The 23,398-nt window shown below is 30.7% G+C and overlaps 1 protein-coding gene across 5 annotated transcripts in view; it reads right to left on the bottom strand.

The window, feature by feature from the left end:
* Window positions 1-23,398, bottom strand: part of LOC143222512 (transmembrane protein 245-like) — a 43,787-nt gene that overhangs the window by 7,675 nt on the left and 12,714 nt on the right. For 3 of the 5 annotated variants that reach the window (XR_013012284.1, XM_076449115.1, XM_076449114.1), the window contains 8 exons: window positions 22,139-22,287; window positions 21,133-21,237; window positions 17,633-17,809; window positions 17,166-17,402; window positions 14,174-14,296; window positions 12,487-12,724; window positions 10,135-10,309; window positions 3,661-3,846 (listed from right to left, as the gene is read on the bottom strand). Coding sequence is in view for 4 of the 5 variants with exons in the window: in XM_076449115.1 (XP_076305230.1) it covers window positions 3,661-3,846; window positions 10,135-10,309; window positions 12,487-12,724; window positions 14,174-14,296; window positions 17,166-17,402; window positions 17,633-17,809; window positions 21,133-21,237; window positions 22,139-22,287 (1,390 nt within the window). In the remaining variant the exon portion in view is untranslated. Of the gene's footprint in view, window positions 1-3,660; window positions 3,847-10,134; window positions 10,310-12,486; window positions 12,725-14,173; window positions 14,297-17,165; window positions 17,403-17,632; window positions 17,810-21,132; window positions 21,238-22,138; window positions 22,288-23,398 lie in introns of those variants that run through there. The other 2 variants (XM_076449116.1, XM_076449117.1) reach the window with 2 other exon arrangements.

Here is a 23,398-nt window from a genome sequence, read left to right as displayed (position 1 = left end):
GTTTAGGAGTAATGTGGTGCAAACTTTGTATCTTTCACCCTGAAGCTGTCATGCTAACCACTAAGTCTTATTTATAAGGGAAGCTGAATGGTTTTACATCAAAATAAACTACTTTATAACATATGAAAAAAACTATATTAAATATAAAAAAAAGTGACTGAAGTATTTTTTATAATATTTGTTTGAACTGATAGCAATTCTTTCAATAGTGTAAAATGTATATCTTGAAATGACTTATCTTGAAAAAGCACTTTACACAGTTCTAAGACCCCTTCACACCACAAAGAGTTTCTGTAACAAATTTCACCTTAATACACTACAACTCAACACTTTTAACGCACGGGTACTACCAACACACGCTAAGATACATATCCATACAGTGTGGACTGTTTCTTAGTTCTAAAAATATTATTTTGTTTATACTGAACCTTTCAACTGTCAAATATCTAGTAGTTTTTGTTTCCAATATATTAAAATCAGTCATTACACCAAGAGGGATTTGCAAAAGAAAAATAGAAGAAAGAAGAAAACACATATCTTCTCAACTCATAGTTTTCTTTTTCTAAGAGTAAAAAATTTAACTATGCATTAAATCATTCTACACTGTTGAAACCACCTTACATGAATAATCTTTTTTTTTTCAAAGTTTCTGAAAATATCAAGTTAAAAAAGGTCTGGCAGACTTCCGAAGAGGAAAGATTGTAGGAGATCCTCTAGTAGAATGCTCAGTGACATTAAAACTAAAATAGTGAATTCATTCAAAGGAATAGTGTGAAAAGTGATGCCAGATATTGGAGAAAAAAAAAAACAACTCACATCAGACATACGTAGAAGTCTAACAAAAGTAACCTGACAAATTATAATAGATGACCATTAACACAAATAGTGAAACAAACACTAAAGATTACAACATCAAAAGTGTGTGCAGAATTTAAGGATAAACCTACAACAGTTAAACTCCATCAAAATAACTCAAGGAAAGTTGCATAAGGGTTACAATGGTAAGTATGCCATTCAGAAAACTAAAACAACAGAAAAGGTAAAACCCAGAGGAAGATAGTTTCAAAAATGTAAAACTGGATAGATGATCAATTGAAGTGCATGGTTTGATCAGATAAATAATCTTTTAATTTTTTTTTTAAATATCAAGTGACTTTGTTTATGCATAGTTAAAAATTAGGCTAAGAATCTGAATGTTTTGTGCCATCAGTTAAATATAGAAATCTTTGTGATGATACTGTGATCATTTTTCTTGAAATAGTTTACAATCCATTACCTTGAGAAAAAGTAAAGTGACAACAAACAATTATTTAAAAACCTAGTACAGACTAGGCTCAGGTTCACCCAGTGATGAAAACTTTCATCTAAATGAAGCTGGTTTGTTTTAAGAAGGTAATACCACAATTGTTAATGACTGGTTCATAAAATACAAGGAAGATCTTGGGCAGCTAACTTGGCCACTACAAACTCCACATGTAATCGTTATTGATCCTCTGTGGTCAGTTGTTTTAAGATAAAACCACAATTGTTAATAATTGGTTCAAAGAATACACGGAAAATCTTGGGAAGCTAACTTGGCCACTGCAAACTCCACATGTAATTGCTATTGAACCTCTACAGGCAGTTCTTGAAAGAAAGTTTCAAAATAGGTTTTCACTACAAACATCACTTCAATAAATACAAGAAGCTACGGTCAACTGATGATAAAAAATATTTTCATCAATTTAATGTTGTACTTTCTGAACAATAGTAAACCAGTTCCATACATAAAGTTTAAAGCTGAAAGGTATTTCCATTACTTTTAATGGAAACTGTAACAAAAGGTATCACCCACACACATTTTCAACTGGAGTGTAACTTATAAAGTTTATAATATTTGAGCATAATGCATTTGTTTCTTCATTCCAGAATTACTTAAAGACAGTAAACAAACTAGATATTTATTTTAAAGCATATTAATAAATTTTAGCTATCTGCCACAAAGAAAATGCCCATTATTTGTGGATAGCACTCAAATTGTAAGGAAAAAAAGTGTTTAGATAGGGGATCATTTTAAGAATTAACTCCATTTATATCAAATGCTTGTTATATATTTTCAAGGCAAACTATAAAATAAATGATAAAAAATAAGAACTATTTCAATGGCTAACATTGTTATGTACTGCATGCTTTTCATAATATGCTAAATATGTTTAAATGCTACTGATTTCCTTTCTTCTCTGTTCCAGATTGAAAGTTGTTACATCATAAATAAACTTTACGTATCGTTTATTTAATCCTGATTTATGTCTAATGATCAATAGACTGTCTTTTATATATTTATATCATTAATTGTACCAATATTTGTTATGGTGAAGATTTTAAACTGTCCTCTACTTATAAGTTTATTACACTCATTTAGAGCATTTTTATTGATTGAAAATTGTGAATATTAAATTTTCATGATTTTGTGTGCAAACTATTAACCACCTGGTGTTGTATCCAATATTACCTAATAATTAATTTAAAACACTTATATTTGTGTACCATATTAGATGTTTTGATGGTATACATCAGATCTTTGTATCTGAATAAATTATGTTATGTACATACAGGCTAAAACATAAATCTCAATCCAACTTGAGGGTATGCTTGAGAAAATAACTTGTACAACTGGTTTCTAATCGAAATAGCCTGTTTATATCAAAATGGCAGAACTACAGAATTTATTTACTTAGTGACATTTGAATTAGGTTCTATAGAATGGCTATATAAGGGGAAATGTGCTATTTTTATGTGAAATCAATTAATATTATGCCATCAAGTTGATGTATTTTAATTCTATATGCAGATTACAGTATTTCTGTAGAATAAGAACCATAAAACATCTGTGATATTTAAATGTAAATATTCTACAAAGGAAAGAATTTTGGTTAAAAGAGTTTTACTGAGATTGCATGATAAAAACAGTACAATTTATTTATTATTAAATTTATATGTATTGTGACAATGCCATAAAATAATAATTATTATTATTACATGTTTTAAACTATCATAATGATTTCTGTAATTGTGATGACAAATAATGTCTTAGTGGATAAAATACTTGGAACCGAGAATTCAATTTACGTTACATTTGTACTTGTACACTTCTCACAAGATTTCTATATTAATGGTAGGTTTATACAACACAATAACACTATTTCAAGATGAGGGGTTCTGACACAGTTTAATATACAATTACAATTTCTGACAATATAAAACAAAAAAGAAAACCAGCAACACTGCTATCACTTCTCTTTTCTTTAATTCTTAGCAGATATTTCTGTTTATATATGAAATTAGACTTTCTCACATGCAAATATCCAGGTTAAAAGTAACTTTTTTAATGTTATTCTTTCAGATGCTATTTAGTCATGCTCACTAATAATAGCATTTAATATAAAAAACTGTTATTATCTAAAAAAATAATTTTGTTGAAAAAATTATTAAAAACTTGTTATTTCTGTACATTCATAGTGGTATAAACATACTTTGTTCTTTACAAGAAACATATATGATCATGAAAAATAAACAAAATCATACTTTACAATTTCAAATAAAAGAAATCCAAACAGAACATTATTTGTTTATGTTTCAAACTAACCAACACAAAAAAAGGTAAACTTATTTCTTATTTACCGTTTAAGAGGAGTATTGTGTTTTTGAAATAGTCTAGCACTAGCAATGTCTTGTATCATTGAACTATACATATTGATGGCAACCAATAGGAAACAGAGGAGCATTGGACCGAACAGAGCACCTCGAAATCCCAAACAGAACACTCCTCCTGCTATGGCTAAACCTGTGAGATATGGGTGACCACCACTGTAAAGACAAACGTTGTGGCAAATATTTATTTAATAGTGAGTACAGATAAACAACAACAAATTCTGAAGTTCTGATTTATATTTCACTATATAAAACAATAACCACAATTGAGTAAGGATCTTATAGCTTAGTTCATTTAGAAGTTACTTAAGCCTAAAGAAAATATGACTTTGAAAGGCAGAATCCAAAGAAATTGAATTCCAGTCCTACATTCAGAGTATGTGAGCATAACATGCAACAAAAATAGGGTGGGTAGCTGGGATTAAACTTAATTCATTACATACTTCTTGTATGTTTAAGTAAACTATGTCAATTTATATCTAATTAATTACACAGTGTTTAATATTACATGCAATTAATGTTCAAGAATTTTAAACTTTAAAATAACTTATTATACCCAAAAAGAACAGGAAGAACACAAGGTTTGATCAAGAAGTTCTAAGACTTCTTCTGTTACAGGTGCCAGTGCAGAGGCAGTGAGCTTCACTGAGGTGTGTACAAAGTACAAATAGTGATCTACCATTTTTCCACAACTTATACCTGTGTTGCAAAAAAGGTGTTCAAAGACAGATGTGTCTCTTCTACCTGTCGTAACAAAAATGGACAGAAAAGAAAAGCAATGTGTTTGCATCAAGTTTTGTGTGAAAAAGGGTTAAGGAGGAACAGAAATCGTCAAATATTAAGAACTGCCTTTGGTGATGACTGCTTAAGTAAGGTTGTCATTTATCAGTGGATAAAACACTTCCAAGATGAATGGAAATTGGTTAAAAGTGATCCACGTTCTGGGCGATCATCCACTGATGAAATAGTTGTTAAGGTGAAAGATGGGTTAAACAGGCCTTTTATAAAGACGTCTAAATTTTCTTGAGGGAAAAAGTAAGAAAAAACCACTGCAAGCTGTGGGAGAATGTTCACTGGTTTATTCATCATGACAACACACCTTTACACGCTGCTGTCATGACAACACACCTTCACATGCTGCTGTGTCTGTTCAAACACAACACACCTTCACACGCTGCTGTGTCTGTTCAAACACAACACACCTTCACACGCTGCTGTGTCTGTTCAAACACAACACACCTTCACACGCTGCTGTGTCTGTTCAAACACAACACACCTTCACACGCTGCTGTGTCTGTTCAAACACAACACACCTTTCACATGACATTCACACACCTTCACACGCTGCTGTGTCTGTTCAAACACAACACACCATTTTCACAACGCATGCTGCTGCTGTGTCTGTTCAAACACAACACACCTTCACATGCTGCTGTGTCTGTTCAAACACAACACACCTTCACACGCTGCTGTGTCTGTTCAAACACAACACACCTTTACATGCTGCTGTGTCTGTTCAAACACAACACACCTTCACACACGCTGCTGTGTCGACAACACACCTCTCGTTCAAACACAACACACCTTCACACGCTGCTGTCTGTTCAAACACAACACACCTTTTCACACGCTTGCTGTGTCTGTTCAAACACAACACACCTTCACACGCTGCTGTGTCTGTTCAAACACAACACACCTTCACACGCTGCTGTCATGACAACACACCTTCACATGCTGCTGTCATGACAACACACCTTCACACGCTGCTGTCATGACAACACACCTACACACGCTGCTGTGTCTGTTCAAACATTTTTGGCAGATAAAAACATTCCTGTGATACCATCTTGCTCTGTGTGATTTTTTTCTGTTCCTAAAAATCAAAATTAAGTTGAAAGGAAAGAGATTTGATGACATTTCAACCATCCATAATAATGTGAAAGCAGAACTTATTCGCATAATAGCTGAAGATTTCCAGCATTGCTTCTGAAAATGACAGGAACATTGGAACAAGTGTATCAGCTTGGAGAGATTACTTTGAAGGGGATAACATATAATACTGATGTATGTACATTATTCTTTGGAATAAAAGTGAAGTCTTAGAACTTTTTGATCACACTTCATATATGTTCGAGTTATTTGAAATCACTGTACAAGTTCTAATGTAATTGAAGTCCATTTTTACTAATCATATGGTCATTATGACAAGTCATCCTTAATTTTGAAATGATAGATTAGAGGGGAGACAGCAAGCCAACACCACACACAACCAATTCTTGGTTGTTGTTTTTTAAATATTTAAGCATTTTCCTTTATTTATAAAAATGACTCATAATTAATTTAGTTTTGAAAAATAAATTTTCACAACTTTAACCTGCATATGGTCAAGTCTACATTGGAAGACTAATATTTATTATAAACTTTTAAGTTCCACATGTACTTAATGCATCTTTGTAAACTATGGTAAGCTGTTAGTAAACATTACAGGTAAGTTGTATACATACACAAAAAAAATCAAAATTTTAAATACAATATTTTTACTAAAGATTTGTCTCCAACTTTAGTCAATCTGACAGACTCTTGACTAGTCTGGAGGCAAGGTGATTTTTATGTTAAGAATAAAAAACACTGTTTTCATCTTATGGCTTCGTACTTCTAAGTAAATATTAAAACATTCTCAGTCAAACTTTATAACTTGCCTGCTTTCTCTCTACCATAAAATAAATTATTATAAAGATGTACCACTGACAAATAAGTTTGAGTAAATTAAGTAATTTCAAAAGCATGAAGAGGCAGGAAAAGTTTCAGTGGTGGGTGTAACAAAGTTACAGATATCTCAGAAAGTAAAGGAGGTGAGAACTTATTTTAAATTCTAGCTTGTCAATATTCATAATTAGTTATCTAATTAGTGGACATTTTGAATCTCATAAAAGGAAACAAAGAAAAGCTAAAATGTAAAATTGAGGTCAGAGGCATTGTGTCATACACAGAAGTAAAACTGGAGAATTTATTTATATATCTCCTTTTCAAATCCAGAAATATAAACTTTAATATAAAAATGGAACTTATAAACTGCATTTTGATGCCAATGTTTTTGAAATACAGTGATAATGAAGATGTTTAGTTGAAATTTTGAAGATACCACTGTAACATTCATGACATGAGCATTCTGACTTCTGCCTCAGCATATGGGGTTAAGTTACATAGAACTAATACTCTTAAACTTATACAATACATTAAAAGTATCAAGGTGTAAAATACTTGGACATTTTAACAGAGTTTTGTTTTTATTTTACTGTGGGTGCATAAGCCAATCTACTAAAAGTTGAACATTTTCTCAAAGAATAGTGAAATTATTTTTTTATTTTTAGCATACAGTTATACAATAGACTTTATACACTCAGCTCAATATAAGGAATTGAACCTGGATTACACTTCTATACTCAACAAGCATGGTTAAATGATTTGTAACATGAAGAAAAGAAACTCTTGATCCATAAACAATATAATATAGCCTAATTATACGTTTCATAATAATCTATCTTTTGTTTGCACATGACATTTCTTGAAACATTTGTTAAACTGCTTTCATTTTCTTATGAGGTATTTCCAGTAATTTTAATTTCAGGTTTCTGCTATGTATCAATCATTTATATAATGCTCATATTAAATAATAAATAATAAATAAATAATAAATTTATTAAACAATAAATTAGATACAAAAAAATCAAATAACAATATAAAACCATCAACAAAGAGTTAACTCGTCCTGTGATGGTTAAACACATAATAAAGTAAAATCAAAACTTACAAAATCAAAATAAAGTTCCCAGAATATTATCATCAGTATTTAAGATCCATTGTTTTAAGTATTTCTTTTGATTAACACAATTAATAGAAGATCTTATACTATAAGGAATAAAATTATGAATACGAGGTGCCAAATAAAGATATTGATGAAGTGTAACCGTTTTACATGGTGTGGGTACAATAATTGGAAAAAAAGATTGAAGTCGTGTAAAATATGAAGTGACTTTAAAAGGCCTATTAAAAGAAACGTGCATTGTAGATAAAGCTAAAAAATATAAATAAAGTTTATCATATGAAAGAGGGGAGTTAAATTTACTGAAATTGGTATCAAGCCTATGGGTAAAAATAAGAGAGAAAACACTTTTTTGCAACTTGTGAATAGGAATTAAAAAAGTCTTATATGTGCCACCCCAAATTGAAATACAATATTGTAAGAAAGATTGAAAGAGAGCATAATATACACTTAACAAAATATGATAAGGAGCACAATGACTAAGTTCAAAAATTAGCATAGAACTATATTTTAATTTATTAACTAAAGAATTAATATGAAACTGCCAATTTAATTTTCAATCTAAAATAATTCCTAAATATTTAACAGAGGAAACTTGAGTCAATTTGGGACACTTACAGTTTGGGTAAGTATAACAATCATTGGAATGATAAAAAATAGAAGGAAAAGCTGGAATGACACCATAAAGGTTAAACTGAAGAAGAAAAGATTTAGATATATTTAAGGATAAGCCATTACAGAAAAGCCAATTTTTAATTTTATTAAGATCACTAGAAATAATGGCTTCATTAATTAGATTTGGCTTACTATAAACAACAGCAATATCATCGGCATAGGCTTGGATATCTCCAGAAAACTGTTGGTAAAGAATATCATTTATATAAATGAGAAATAATAAAGGGCCCAGAACAGAACCTTGTGGTACTCCAACATTAATTGTAAGCCAATCACTATAATTATTATGGATACAAACCAATTGCTTTCTATTGTGAAAGTAAGAAAAAAAAACAATCAAAAACAATGCCTCTAAAACCATAATAAGATAATTTATTTAACAAAATTTTATGATTAACAGAATCAAAAGCTTTGGCTAAGTCAAGAAAAACAGCAATTGGATGAAGATCAGAATCCAAAGCTTCTGTAATACTTCCCACAAGTTTAGCAACAGCAACCTCCGTTCCAAGCCCAGGCTGAAAGCCAAATTGAGAAGGAGACAAAACTGAATGTCTATCAAGAAATGATAAAATTCTAATCTTCATAGATTTTTCAAATAGCTTAGAGAAATGTATTAATAAGGAAATAGGTCTATAATTCGTAAAATCAAAAATATTACCAGATTTATAAATAGGAATGACCAATGATAACTTTAAAGCATTAGGAAACTTCCCTTGAGTAAAAGATAAATTAATTAAAAAAGTCAAAATTGGTGCAAAAAGATTAGCATTAGCTTTCAAAATCTTAATCGAAACACCATCTACACCATTAGAAGCTGAATTTGATAAGGAGAAAATATTATTCATAGTTTCAGATACAGTAACAAAATTTCAAATGCAGTAATAAAGTGGTTAGTTTTAAATTAAACATCACAGAAACAACTGGAATAATTCCATTGAGGTTTATTAAACATGGGAAAAAGTGATGACATCCAAAAAACAAAGCTTATCTCTTCAGTTATCAATCAAAAAACAAAATATGTTATTTTTCAAACTGACAAATTTTAGCATCAGAACTAAACTCACAAGTATATTTCATTAATGATCTAGAAATACTGTTTGGTAAAAACACACTGGAATTGTTTTAGCAACGACTATGGTAAGGATTTGAGCAAGGAATATTGAAAACAAAGAAAACAGTTTCAAAGTAGGAAGTCAAACCATTCTGAGGGAAGCTTGCAGATTAAAATTGAACAATTTACTTGAAAAATGTCATTGATATGTAAATGTAAAGAACCATTTGATTGTTTTTTGAAATTTGCACAAAGCTACTCGAGGGCTATCTGTGCTAGCCGTCCCTAATTTAGCAGTGTAAGACTAGAGGGAAGGCAGCTAGTCATCACCACCCACTGCCAACTTTTGGGCTACTCTTTTACCAACGAATAGTGGGATTGACCGTCACATTATAACACCCCCCACGGCTGGGAGGGCGAGCATGTTTGGCGCGACTCGGGCGCGAACCCGCGACCCTCAGATTACGAAGCGCACGCCTTAACGCGCTAGGCCATGCCAGGCCCGGTACCATTTGAAAGAATCTATATTCAGATATTGAAAATGTTCAAACTGAGTTACAATGAAGAGTTAGAGAAGTTTTGGGGCCATTCGGATTAGGTGTAGAGGTTCACTTAAGAAATAATAAAAATATATACACATGCCTGCTCAAAATAAAATGATCCTTTCCTGTGAATTTTCACAAGGTATTAAGGAGTTTTTATAAAGTTGTATCAGTGAACTTTTAAATTATGCAAAAAATTAGAAAATAATGCTTATTGTTACATACATACTGTTATTTTTCATGTATTGTGATTCCATTAGTACTTTTAAACGAACTGGTTCTCTACCAACACACATTTTTATACAAATAATCACAAATAAATCTTAAACACAGGAAAAGGTTTAAGTACAAACCCCTTAATTTCACTGTAAATAGTACTGTCGACAAAAGATGAAGGTACAAGTTGGCCAAAAAACATAAGACCTGCTTGGAAGACTTGTCCATTAACTAACCACAGCTCTAACACTGCAGGCAGACAAGCCCAGTAAGCACCCAGAAATGGAACAGCACCAAATATGGCAGCTAAAACTTGGAAGGAAGGATATAGACGTTACAAATATTTCAAGAAAGTTTTTATTAAACAATTTCTAACTACAATGTTATTTTCATATGTATCTACTTTTAATTTGTTTTAATCACTACTGTGATGATTTGACTACCAGTGTTAACTGACAGAATAAAATTTCTCTGTTCTGAATTGACCAACTACTGTTAACTGTGATTTTGTAAAACAACTACTCAAACTCTGCATATAACTTTATAATTATTGTATTATCTAATCACAGTGGGAAATATTAAATTGTTACATGTTACAACAGTCAACATAAAACTGACAAAATAAACTGCATGGAATTACTCTTATGTAAAATACAAAGGAGACAAGAGAAATATTGCATTTAGCTGCAATACTAATGATGTTTCTATTAGTTTTCTTGTGCCTTTTATACTATTATTATGCACCTTGTAACTAACAGTCAAACACTCACAGTAACATGGTACATAGAGAGATTAGAAAAAGTTTATTAAAAAGCCAATGGGGGTCCTTTAAAGCCAATTGGTAATTCTATAATTAAAAATTAATTTTGATTACCAAATAAAACAAATATCAAAATCTAAGCATGTAAGTTATGGAGCTATAGAACTAGAAACATTTAATACCAAACTTAAATAATTTTGTTGCACAAGTTTTTCCCTCTATGCCCAGAAAACATTTTTACAAAAACATTCCTTATAAAATTACCTATTAACTGGTCACTGGTGTGTTTGAAGAGTCATTTCTCATTAATATGTTTTTCTGCAGATAAATTCAGCAAAAAAATTATTATTTTTTTAAAGTTTATTCTTCATTCTTTGCCTTGGTAATAATCTTACATGTGCCTACGTATCTAAATTTATTTAAGTTTTGAGCTCCTTTCACAATTTTAAACCAAATTTTGCATTAAGACACCTGATCCTCACAAAATATGAAAGAGAAAGCAACGTTTGGAGAAAGTTATGATGGGGAAACTAAAAATACGAGGGAAAAGTGTTTTGGGAGTTTTCAAGTCTGAATAAACCAATTTACCTGAACATTGTTACAGAAACATAACAAGCCATCCAAATCAATAACTTTAATATTTTGGAATGCTTTAAAACTTGAATTCCCACACTACGATTGAAGAGGTTTGGAAAGCTTTCAGGACTGGATCCGTGAAAGTATATGACAAGTGGTATGGACATGTGAAAGGTCATTCAACATATATATATATGCTTATATTTTTGAAATTTTCAAATTGGTTCTTTTTGAGTGAGATTTCTCAGGATTGGCTCTTTAGATTTATTCAAAAATTAATAAGAACATGCTAATTGTCTGTCAAAATGCAGCTTGAAAAATGTTTGAAATTGTTATTGTTTCCTGTGAATTGTCATAAGTAATGTTTAAATATAATTTGTTAGTTTCAGGCTACATAAAATAATTAAGCAATAGTTCTACTTTCTAATATAAACATAATTTATGAGATGGATATTCAAACTGATATCTATTTACTCCTTTCTGAGTAGAACTACTGAAAAAACATTTCAGATTATAAAAGTATAAGTAACAACAAACAATAGTTTTAATAGTTATGAGAAACAATTTTTGTCAAATCCTACAAGTAATTGTAGGAATGTTGTATGAAGAGTGCAGTAGAAATTTTTAGTTTTTTTTGAATCTCATAGAATCCCATGCTGGTGGTCCTCCAACTGACCATAAGTGAAATAAATGTAGTCATGGATCATGACATAAAAAGTGTGTTAGAAAGATTTGTCCACTAAAATATAAACAAGTCTTTCCAATACATGTTTTATGTCATAATCATGACTACATTCATATAATTCTTGGTCAGCTAGAGGACCACCAGCATGGAATTCTACTAGATCCAAAACAAGGCTAAATACTTGTCCATTGCATATACAAAACCTAGACTCCATTGCAAACAACTGAGGCACCACACACACTGATCATGACCACATGCAAGATTATTTGATTTTTTTGTGCCACGTACTTCTAAATTACTGAAAAGTTTGTTTTCAAAACTTGAGGTTTTGTAGGATTGTAATAATAACCTGTTAATTTTAATGCAAGGAGGCACAGGTTCCTTAAACTGCAGAACCTAGAAACAAAATTGCTGATGGTTATATATATCTACTTATAACTAAGATAAAAATTAACATCTGTCACTTACCAGAGGGAATATAAATTATATTGACATCAAAAATGGTGTGTATTAACCAAGTATACAGGCCATAAAATGCAGCCATCTTGAAGGAGGCAGCAAACACACCATTGATAGACTGCTCCACCACTTCTCCTAATTTATTACCAGCTCCTCCAGATGGCAGTATCATGCTAACAACCTCTACAGGCTTGTATAGAGTACCACTTGCACACAGCAAGTAAAACAAAGCTGTTGAGAATACAACCTAAAAATGGCAGGATTGGAACAGCAAACCCTGTAGTTTTTTTTTACATTAATTTCAGAATAAAACTTTTCTTTTTAAATCAGATACACTACACACTGATTATTAAATATCTATGCCATTAAGTCACATGTAATTCATAGCTTTCAATTAACAAAATTAAACATGTTATTAGATAGGATTTAGTAGAAGAAATGTTTATATTTAATTAACACAAACCACTAGGAAATGACAAGATTTAGTGGGATACATGATTAGGTTAGAGACTGCAGTTAAAGTATAATTTCAAACTGCTAACCAGAGGGAGAGAAACTAATCAGTAGCATCTGTTACCTACATGGCTACCCATGAGGACAGACGCTTCAATAATGCATTCAAAGGTGAAAGCAAAGCTGTTAATTTAATAGCATATTGGAGATCCAATCTTTGAGTCTTCCCACATGCAGTCCAACATGCTAGCCACTAGTCCATACGCTGCATAAAATATGAAAAAAAATTATTCCAATACTGAAATGATCAGAGCTTTCATTGTCATTTGTTACCAGATTATGTACAAATACTTCTCCACAATTTCTACTACTAATAAAAAAAATTTCCAAAATAATCCTGTCATAAAAACACTCAACAATAAATCACTAACAAATTTAGGTCAACAGCAACATCATCATGTAATTATTTTTTAATGTTAAAGTATTTTTACCTCTGGTTTATATTACTCTATCTGCAGTAATACTATAATAAGCAAAGTTTTGCCTTCAAAATTAGAGGTGGGTGAGCAAATCCAGGCTCAAAGTAAATGCCTGGTTTGGCTTGCAATATTTAATCTACTTGAGCTGGCCGTGAGACAAGTCAAGACACAGGTGTAAAGAATAATGCTTCAGTCAGGCTGCAGGAGAAAGCATGGATATGTCATGTTAATTCAGAGGGAAAAAAGAAAGTAGGAGAGTTTGTAGGTGGTGAAACAAAAGAAACACGTTAAGTATTTTAAATTTTAATACAGTACTTAATATTTAATTTTAGACTTATAATTTTAGTTACAATGCAGTAAAGAGTTGCAAAATTCTATTTTTGTTTAATGTGTGTGTGCATTTGTGCAATAAATATAATTTTATTCCAATTCAGTCTGTAGTAATTTTTATTAAAGTGTGTTTTGGGTCAGTTCATCTAGGCCATTAGTCCAGCTTGACTCTACCTCAAAAATATCCGACTCACTTATATTTAAAATTACATTATAAATTTTGAAGACACTCAGAATATAATTATTTTTATATATTTGAAATAGGTACACACACACACAAGTATCTTTGCTAATTTAATGTGCAACTTACTTCAGGAAATAGTGTTTTGATAAAAACAGAAAGCACTGAATCATTTCATTGTTCTCTGATACCTTTCAAGCACTGTTAGATTTAGTCATAATGAACCAAACTGTTAATAACAATTCAAACTTACAAAATCCAGAAAGAAATTAAGGACAGCTGTTCCTCCTCCAAACACTAGAGACAAGATTACAGTCAAGGTACTAAAAGCCAGGCTAAGATTACCAATCACTACAGCCCACACCGACTCTAAAACCTACATGTATGTGGACAAAATTAGATATTTTTTAAAAAAGGTTACACCAACAATATAATTAAACCACCTGAATTATAACCTTTCTTTTACAAAACATTTCAGTGAGTTATTTTCTCTTTAAAATGTAAGTGAAATAAAACACTACAGGTTCAAGTACCATTAAAAACTAAACAAATACTCAGGTTTAATTTATAAAAACTAGTTAAGAAATGAAAGTATCAAATTTTTACCTCTCTTGTACATTAAAACCTTTTACAACTTAATTTTGTTTGTTAAGAAAACATATGCTACTTAAGAGTAATGAACACTATGGTACACTATCTTACAAACATTAAGATATATTAAAGACCCTATACATATAGCAAGGATGCCTACACAGCTTGAAAAGAGTAATTATGTTAACAGCATAATCTTATCTTAACAACTCTCCATAAAAGCCAGATTGTATCATGCTGTATCATTTAATTTTTCTAAAAGCTGTCCTGTCAAGAAATGAAATGCTCGGATTTTGATGTTAAAGAATTCATATTGTACCATACATGCTAATTATCAACTTTGTACCATATTAAAACACTTTATTGTGCAATAAATACTGTGTGTGAATAATTACTTCCTTAAAATACTTTTTTGTATTGTTAAGTTTCAATGGTGTTTTATTACTGAAGAACATTTAGATAATTTTTTCTAAGGTTTAGAAAAAATATTAAATTTGATATGAAATACTCATGCAAGCAATTTCAGATTACTGGATAATACATCTTTTTCACTGCACCATTTATTATGATAAAAAAATTCACATTTTGACCACAAATTTCTTAAAATACTTGTCATTAAACATGGCATGAAGAGTACACAAATATTAAAAAAATATTTAATCTTACCAAAAACAGTTCTCACTAAGATATAAACCACTTAATATGCAGGGTACAGTGTACTGTAATAAGCAGAACAGTTAAGTGTTCAACAGTCCAAATTTCATTACACATGTGAAAATGTGGAGTGGGATATCTTAGCAACAGATAACCTTTGAATGTACTTCAATACTGCACCTAAGTTTATAAATACATTCTTATTCACCTTCTCTGCAGCAATTATTAACTGACCTCATTTTCAAAATTACATTAGCAAGGACTTTCAAGAATTTATGTAAACAGAATTAACTTAAAATTATTCTTTGACAATCATTTAAAAATAACGACTTTGCTAATTTGAAGTATTACCTGAAGCCATAACTTAGAGAGATACTCAACATTCAGTTTTACTGATACTAATCATATCCAAGAAAACTTTTTAATCATTGTTTTAAAATGACATCTTGCAAGTCTTATGATAACACTGTACTCTGTCATAAAGATAAACAAACTATTTTCATGACTGGATTATCCCAAAGTTTTAGTTTCCACAAGTGTTTTACCTTCATAAGTTGTTTCCTTATCTTAAAAAATGTTCATACAATAGTGACTACAATTCCAATTAGTAATCAAGCCTGAGACAGCAAGTGAATCATTTAAAGATAAACACTGTTTGTTAATATTAATCTGGACAAAATCTTGCATGAAACAATTAATAAATTAATTCTTTGAATTACTACATAAAGTAGAAGACAAATCGAATTACAAGGTTAACGTTATAAAATGACAATCCATGGTTCTTGATTGTGACCTCAGAAATTCTGCCCATTTTTTCTCCAAAAAATGTGCCCTGCTTGAACAAATGCATGCATTTAGGAAAACTCCAAGGGTACATCAGTGTCATTTGTTAGCTACTGATCCAGTAACCCTAAAAGTCTAGGCTATGAAAGAAGGCTAGTGTTAATGTTCCAGAAAACAAATCAAATATATTACTATCAGTAAAGTCAGGAATGTAAATGCATACAGCAAAACTTCTAAATATCCAATATGGTTTTAAATACTTTGTAATGTGTACATCACTTTAAACACTGACCTAGGCAACATTTATGACAATTGCATCTGTCTAGTTCCAAGTGTTTTTAAATTGATATATGCCACTACATTTATTGTAATCTCTGATGTGTAATATATTATAGTCAGGGCATGATTTTTGTGTTTGATTTCTTTACATTTGTTATACCAAATATGTATCTCTCACCATCTCATAGGAACAAACTCTTGATGTGATGTGTGGTTACAACCTTTTATTATCTTGTTCAATTTGGCTTGTTTTCAATTTTGCATACAGCTACACAAGAGCTATCTGCACTAGTCACCCCTACTTTAGTAATGAAAGACTAGAAGTGAGGCAGCTAGTCACCACTACCCACTACCAACTATTAGGCTACTCTTTTACCAAAGAATAGTAGGATCAACTGCCACATTATAATGCCCCACAACTAAAAGAATGAGCATTTTTGGTGGAATAGGGATTCAAACCCATAACCCTCAGACTGCAAGTCAAGCCATCTGGCTATGCTAGACCTTTTCTCATTCTTGCCAACATTACTTCCAATTCAAACAACAGATTTTATCATGCTGGGACGGTTCTTCCAAAAAGAACATCTTTCTAGTTCAGGGGCAAACTGATGAAATGTCCACCTTTAAAAAGTGTTTGGGGTTGTAGGGTTTTTTTTTTACCATTACTAAAACTACATTATCAATTACTACTAAAATTAAAACACAAGTTTTATGCATCTATTTCAGATAAGACAACTGGGTTCTGATTATAGATCAACTGAACTTAGAAGTAATTGTGAGTAAAAATTGTTCAAGTTATCTGCAAGGCAAAAGTGGTCCAAGTTTATTGATTTTAAAAATTGAAGAAAAATGAAAGACAATTACAAACAAAAAGATTTAATCATTATATAGATAATGAAATTTGACAAGGTTTTTAATACACTTATCAGATGTCTCACCGATAGCAAGGTGCCAATATTATTTTGGATATAGCTCACTAAAAGGGTTACGTTTAATGTTTTCATTCCATCTACTAGATCATTCCATGACATTCCATGATGAGATAAGAAAGAACTGGTAACATTGGTGGCATTTCTTGTTATCCACATGTGGTAAATGCGATCCCATACTTCTAAAATCTGTTCTTCAACAACGGCAGCTCTAGTTTCATCTTTTTCATCAATAAATTCTTTCACCTACCAGACAAAACACAAAGTAGGTTTATTATTTCTTCAAGGTACTTTTTTTCCATTTGAGTGAGAAAAAATAAAATATCAATAGAGAAACAAAAAACAAAACAGATTTTAATCAAATATACACAGCAAATTTTAAAACTCTAAGATCTAGAGAGGGAAGGAAAGGTTTAGGTTTTTTTCTTTTCAACATACTAGTTTACACAACATACAAGCATCAGTACTTTCCTTACCGTGTTAGCAATCCATTCTCTTCCATAAATATAGGCATTACCCACCATGGAGTCTAATGTTCCTTGAATATCTTGCAGCTTTTCTGGCAACAACTGCTGTAGTTCTGGGTTGTGTACAACAACTCTATTGATTAAATTACTTGTAACTTCTATCAAATGCATGCTTTCACCATAGATCTGTTGAAAACAAAAATGTTTTTAATCACACACTCACAGTATAAGTTTATCACAGAAAACATCTTTATCATACCACAGAAATGACTTTTGTTATCGTAAACAATTCTAACAACACTGGTACATTTCTAAAATTATAATTAGCAGTTAAGGCATCCACAATTTTACCACAACACTAAGTTTTCAAAATCAAAATGGGTTGAAATTCAGTCCTATTCTTATAACAAAATGCTTTTAACTTACTCAGATTTACAAAATGTTAACCAAAACTACATATTGTTGGAAAATATTTGGACATTTATGAGACAAATGTTATGCACCACCAAGGTCCATGTTGAACAAAAAATGTTACCTAGCTACCTAACAAATGAATATACACTGTAAAATTCTCAACACTGTTATAAAAGTAGTTACCAGTTTCACCACCAATTTTGACTTTGTTCCTTTACGTTGCCCATTCGATTCATTTTTTGCCACACCTTTTTTTTTTCACACCTAAGGTGTGTTTGATTAGATATAATGACACTTTGTCAATAGAAACCACAGCAACTAAGAAAGTGACACTTGATAGTAACCAACATTAGGTTTAGGATCACAACCTGATTATTTGGAACAGACCTATAGTTTATAGAACCAACCAGATACTGTAATATACATTGTATGCAATGTTAATAGGTTCCTTCACAACAACACTATGAAAACTAGATTTTTTGTCATCATCTGCATGCACTTGGGTACAGCTGTACCAAGCATCCTTATTTTATGCTAATTGCTTAAGTTAATATTGCATGATACTAAATGATCATTAATTAAAAAAATTCATAAAATTTAAGAAGTCTGTGCTTAAAAGTTAGCAGTAAGTAATGAATAAAAGCAATGCACCCATATGATTCTTTTGAAGACATGAGCTAAAAATGCTAATATTGGCCTAACCAATACATAGGTATCTGCAGGTGCTTTCACTCTATAGTTTTGCAGCTCCAAATCATCTGTCATTAATATGAATTACAAAAAACTATAAACAGTCAACATTTACTCTCTGGTGAAGCTGTAGTACATACTTCATACTAACTCACCTGAGTTTTTGGGTGGAAGTGCAAAACATTTGTCAAAATTAAGCAGTTTTTGTTGAATTCTGCATATGTGGCTTATATTTAGACTAAATTTCACACTTGAGTGTAGGTTGTAAAGATCTAAATCCATGAAAGTTAATGTTTTTCTATCAAATATACTTTCTGTACTTTCAGTACAAGGTAAAAATGAAGAAATTCAATCAAAACTGGAGATTTTATATATTGCACATTTCTTAATGAATTGCCTTGAAATTTGGTATGTCAAATAAGGGTCCAGTAAAGCACACTCACTGAAAATACATGATAGTTTGGAGTGCCACAGTTCAAGTTACAATAAGTGGAAAACTGCAAACTGTCATTTCTCTTAATAATACACAGTTTGTTCTGAAGGTTGTTTTAGGCACATGACAGACTACTATGCATCAATTTACATTTGAAATCACATTATTTCATAAAAATAGTAGGTTCTTAGTACATGTTTTCTGGACATCAGTGTACTTTAAACTAGGCTTGGATAACATGTTTCTATAAGATAAAGTATTTTCAGTAAGTGAAGACAAGACATTTGTAGAAGACAAATATTAATATCAAAATCAGCATTTAAGAATAGATACTGAAATGTCAAACTGTTTACAAATCACAAAATTGATTTTTATCTTACTGAAAATTTGTTATTGAATTATCTCATGATTTTATCACCAAGAAATTATGAATCCTACAGAAAAGGAAGAGACACTGCCAGAGATATGATGCCTATGTATGTAAAGAACATAGAAAAACAAAGTTTAAGCATGTGTACCAAACCATATTCATAGGCTAGTACCTGCTGAACTTTGGACTAACCATGGACTGGAGGAACCCATTTTTTGTTTTTTAATCTTTAGGTGGTTATAAAAAAAACATTTAGAATCAGAAAGTGTGCAAGGCTTTCATAGTGGTAGAAAGTAAATCACATTTGCTCATATTCTTAGAACTATAACTCTGAAGGCCCAACATTGCCAAATAGTTACGGCACCTGATTTGGGTTCAAATCAGTATCTCATCAAACATGCTTGCTCCTTTCAGACATAGAGGCATTATAATGAGATGGTTAATCCCACTATTTGTTGGTAAAAGAGTAGCCCCCAAATTGGTGGTGGGTGTTGATGACTAACTGCCTTCTCTCTAGTGTTTCACTTCTAAATTATGGATAGCTAGCACAGATAGTCCTTTTGTAGCTTTGTATAGTTAAAAAAACAAAAACAAATAAGTATGAAATAAAAGATTAATGCTTCTGAACTTACTGATAAAATAAAGATATAACAAATTTTAAAAATTAATTTCTACCATTGCTTAGTATAAAGCCAGTTTAATGTATTTGCTTCATGCAAGATGCATACTACTCCTTTAAAGTTACTTCTACAACTTTTAAACTATGATCTTTTTGTTTCTTTTCAATATTGGTAAACAAAAGTGAATCTCATTCAAGGATCAAGTTCCACATATCCTATTCTATTTTTGTCAATATTTAACAGATAACAATTGGTCATTGTGTTTGCTTCTCTTTTCTTTTGTTTTTTATTCTCAATGTTTCACTGAATATTTCCTTTTTTCAAATTTACTAATTCAACAACTTCTCATTTACATCAGTAAGTAACTTTATTTCTGTATACTCAATACTTTGTAGCTAAATAAACTCTTTCAATTTTTTACAGTGTTTTGTGAAATAAAATATTTAACACATTTAAAACAAATTAAGAAATTTGAAGCATACAATGTTAGAACTTAAAATAAAGAGAGAATATTGTACATTTATTGTTTATTACAATATTTAAGAAAAATACATCAAACAAGAAATAATTCATTTAAAAAGACAAAAATAAAATTAAAAAAAAATTAGATTTATGGTTTGTAATGTGAATAATAAATGCTGATAAATATTTACTACACATTAATCTAGTGAATTTGGGTTACAAAGTAGTTACACACACCATCAGATTTATTACTATTTATTACAATTATTTAATTACTAATATGTAATATAGAGAAATGGCAAAAGGTTTTATCAATCTATGATAATTTTCATACTATAGAAGTACTGCTGTTTGAAACCCTTTAAAAAACTTTGAAACGTAACTACATTCCATGATGACAGACTCGTTTCACTTCCACGAGGTTCATAACAATTAGAATCAAAAGTGTAATCTCTGTTGTTATACAAATTTACCAATTATTCATCATCAAAATAATTAACTTACAACACAACCATATTACCTGTAAAGACAGGAAAATTGTCCCAGTGGTTGCCAAAACGAGAACAACTAGAATAACACTAATACTGGTAAAAGTATCGATGGAGTTTTCCAAAATATCTATTACCTGAAAATTCAAAAATACAAATTTTCATCTACTTTTACTTTCAAAATATTTATAACACCAAATGTTACTGAAATCATTTTGATAAACCACTACTTCTAACTTTCATCTTGAATTTTACCATCAAACATTTTGTAATAATGCTTTCCTTCTATGATGAAACATTTCTGGCCTAATTCAATTGGTAAGAAAACAACCATGGAATAAGATATTTAGATTCACATCTAAATTAGGTTAACTAAGAATTTATTGTAAATGGAATTTTCACTTTTAAATTGGATTTTAAATGATAATTATTCAATCAGAGAAGAATTTGGTAAATGTCTGACATCTTCCTAATAGTTTCCAGATGAAGGTTTGTTAGTTAAATTCCACAGCTACAGTATCATACATGTGTGGTTTTGATCAATAAATATCTTGATGTACCATCATCCAAAAAGAATGTTTACTTAAAACATTCAATATTAGTAAGGTGCACACAGTTGAAAGTTCTGAAAGTTCCATAATTTTTAAATTAGTTTTTCATAATTATTCACATATTTAATCAAGCCAAAAACCTAAAAGTGAAATAATCGCTATTGTCTGAAGAAGATAAAAAGTCTATACTTCTCTTGTTTTGGATTAGCTAACAGTTTCAGCTTCACTTCCTGTTAAGTCTATGTTTTAAGAAGGGCAATAAGATATTTTAAATATTTTATTTTGCCTTTTATAAATATTTTAAGTTTCTTAAAGCATATCTTGTGAGCAATTACTGACTTTACTGAATTTCTGTTTCATATTATAGTGTTTTACTTAATTCTTTTAAATAAAAAAGGAACTTTTTGAGATATTCATATATTTTTACTGATGGCATGTAAGACACTTAACTTAACCGATGCACATGTGGAATAATCAAATAAAGTACCTTTCGGTCACCTCGAGCCAGTATCTTTGCCAAACCTCGAACAGGAGCAGGTACAAGAGCTTCCTTCCTACTCTGGCACCACCTCATCCCAACTTCCCAACAAACAAACATATTTTCTTTAATAAAGTTGAACAACCCAAAGCGACAACCTACAGTTGTAATTAATCAATACTATAAAAACCAAGTCCACAAATATTCCTTAAAATACAATATTCAAGCCCAAACAAAGTGTTTTCTTCTCAGCATAATTTGGTTCGATATTATTTTAGTTGTCCAGATAAGAAGCATATTACAGGAATTTCACGTTTTTCATCAATCATTTTATTTTTAAGTAAAAAAATTAAAACCTGACTGCTGATCCACAGAAGAAAAATCAACCAGTATCATACTCTTCTCAAATACTTTTTCTTTTGTAGAAGGTACTCTGCTTCCCTACAATTTATTTGACAATACTTTGAATATGCATCTTAAGTCACTGGAATATGTGCACATTAAGGTGTGTAGTATCAATTTAAACCATCATTCAGACATAAAAAAAGTGTGGTTGTCATTTATAAAACTATCTATATTACTTAATTGATTAGTAGTTTATTTAAAGAGTAGATGTCATGCAATAAATTACTTTTTACTATTATACATATAGAACAACATTCTTATTAAACTTGTTATTAGGCCTAGTGAATGATTCAGATCAGTATACAATAAACCAACATTTAATACGAAGCAGAAATCTTTTACAAAAACTGTTAAGCTTAATCTTTCAGCCTGTAAACTTTGAGAAAGGTTGGACAAATAAAAAGAGAATTTTCTGTAACATAATGGGTCTCAAATAAACTCCATATTTAAAAAAAAGTATATTTCTAAGCCAAACACTGAATAATCTCTAAATTACTTAAATGTTACACGAAGAATGTACAACACACAAGAAATTTCTGGTTAGTAGAAAAATCATCTTAAATATTTTATGTACATTAATCTAAAGCCAAATGAAATACAGGTAATAAGCTTGAGGTCTCTCAGAGTACCCCTAAATTGTGATTTATCTCACAGCTTAAGACATTTCTCAGGTCCACCTGAATTCTGATTTACTCCATAGCTTAATGTGTCTCAAAGGGTCACCTAAATTCTGTATTACCTCAGCATGTCCAGATGATTAAAATGCTTATCTCACAATCATGTGTTCAAATCTTTATCCCACCAAACATGCTCACCTTTTTAACATTATAAGAATTATAAGTAATGGTCAATCCCACTATTTGT

This window comes from Tachypleus tridentatus, chromosome 8 (genome assembly GCF_004210375.1).
Source record: "Tachypleus tridentatus isolate NWPU-2018 chromosome 8, ASM421037v1, whole genome shotgun sequence".
Classification (NCBI taxonomy): domain Eukaryota; kingdom Metazoa; phylum Arthropoda; class Merostomata; order Xiphosura; family Limulidae; genus Tachypleus; species Tachypleus tridentatus.
The sequence above is the reverse complement of the archived record's forward strand: the minus strand, read 5'-3'. Positions and strand labels throughout refer to the sequence as shown.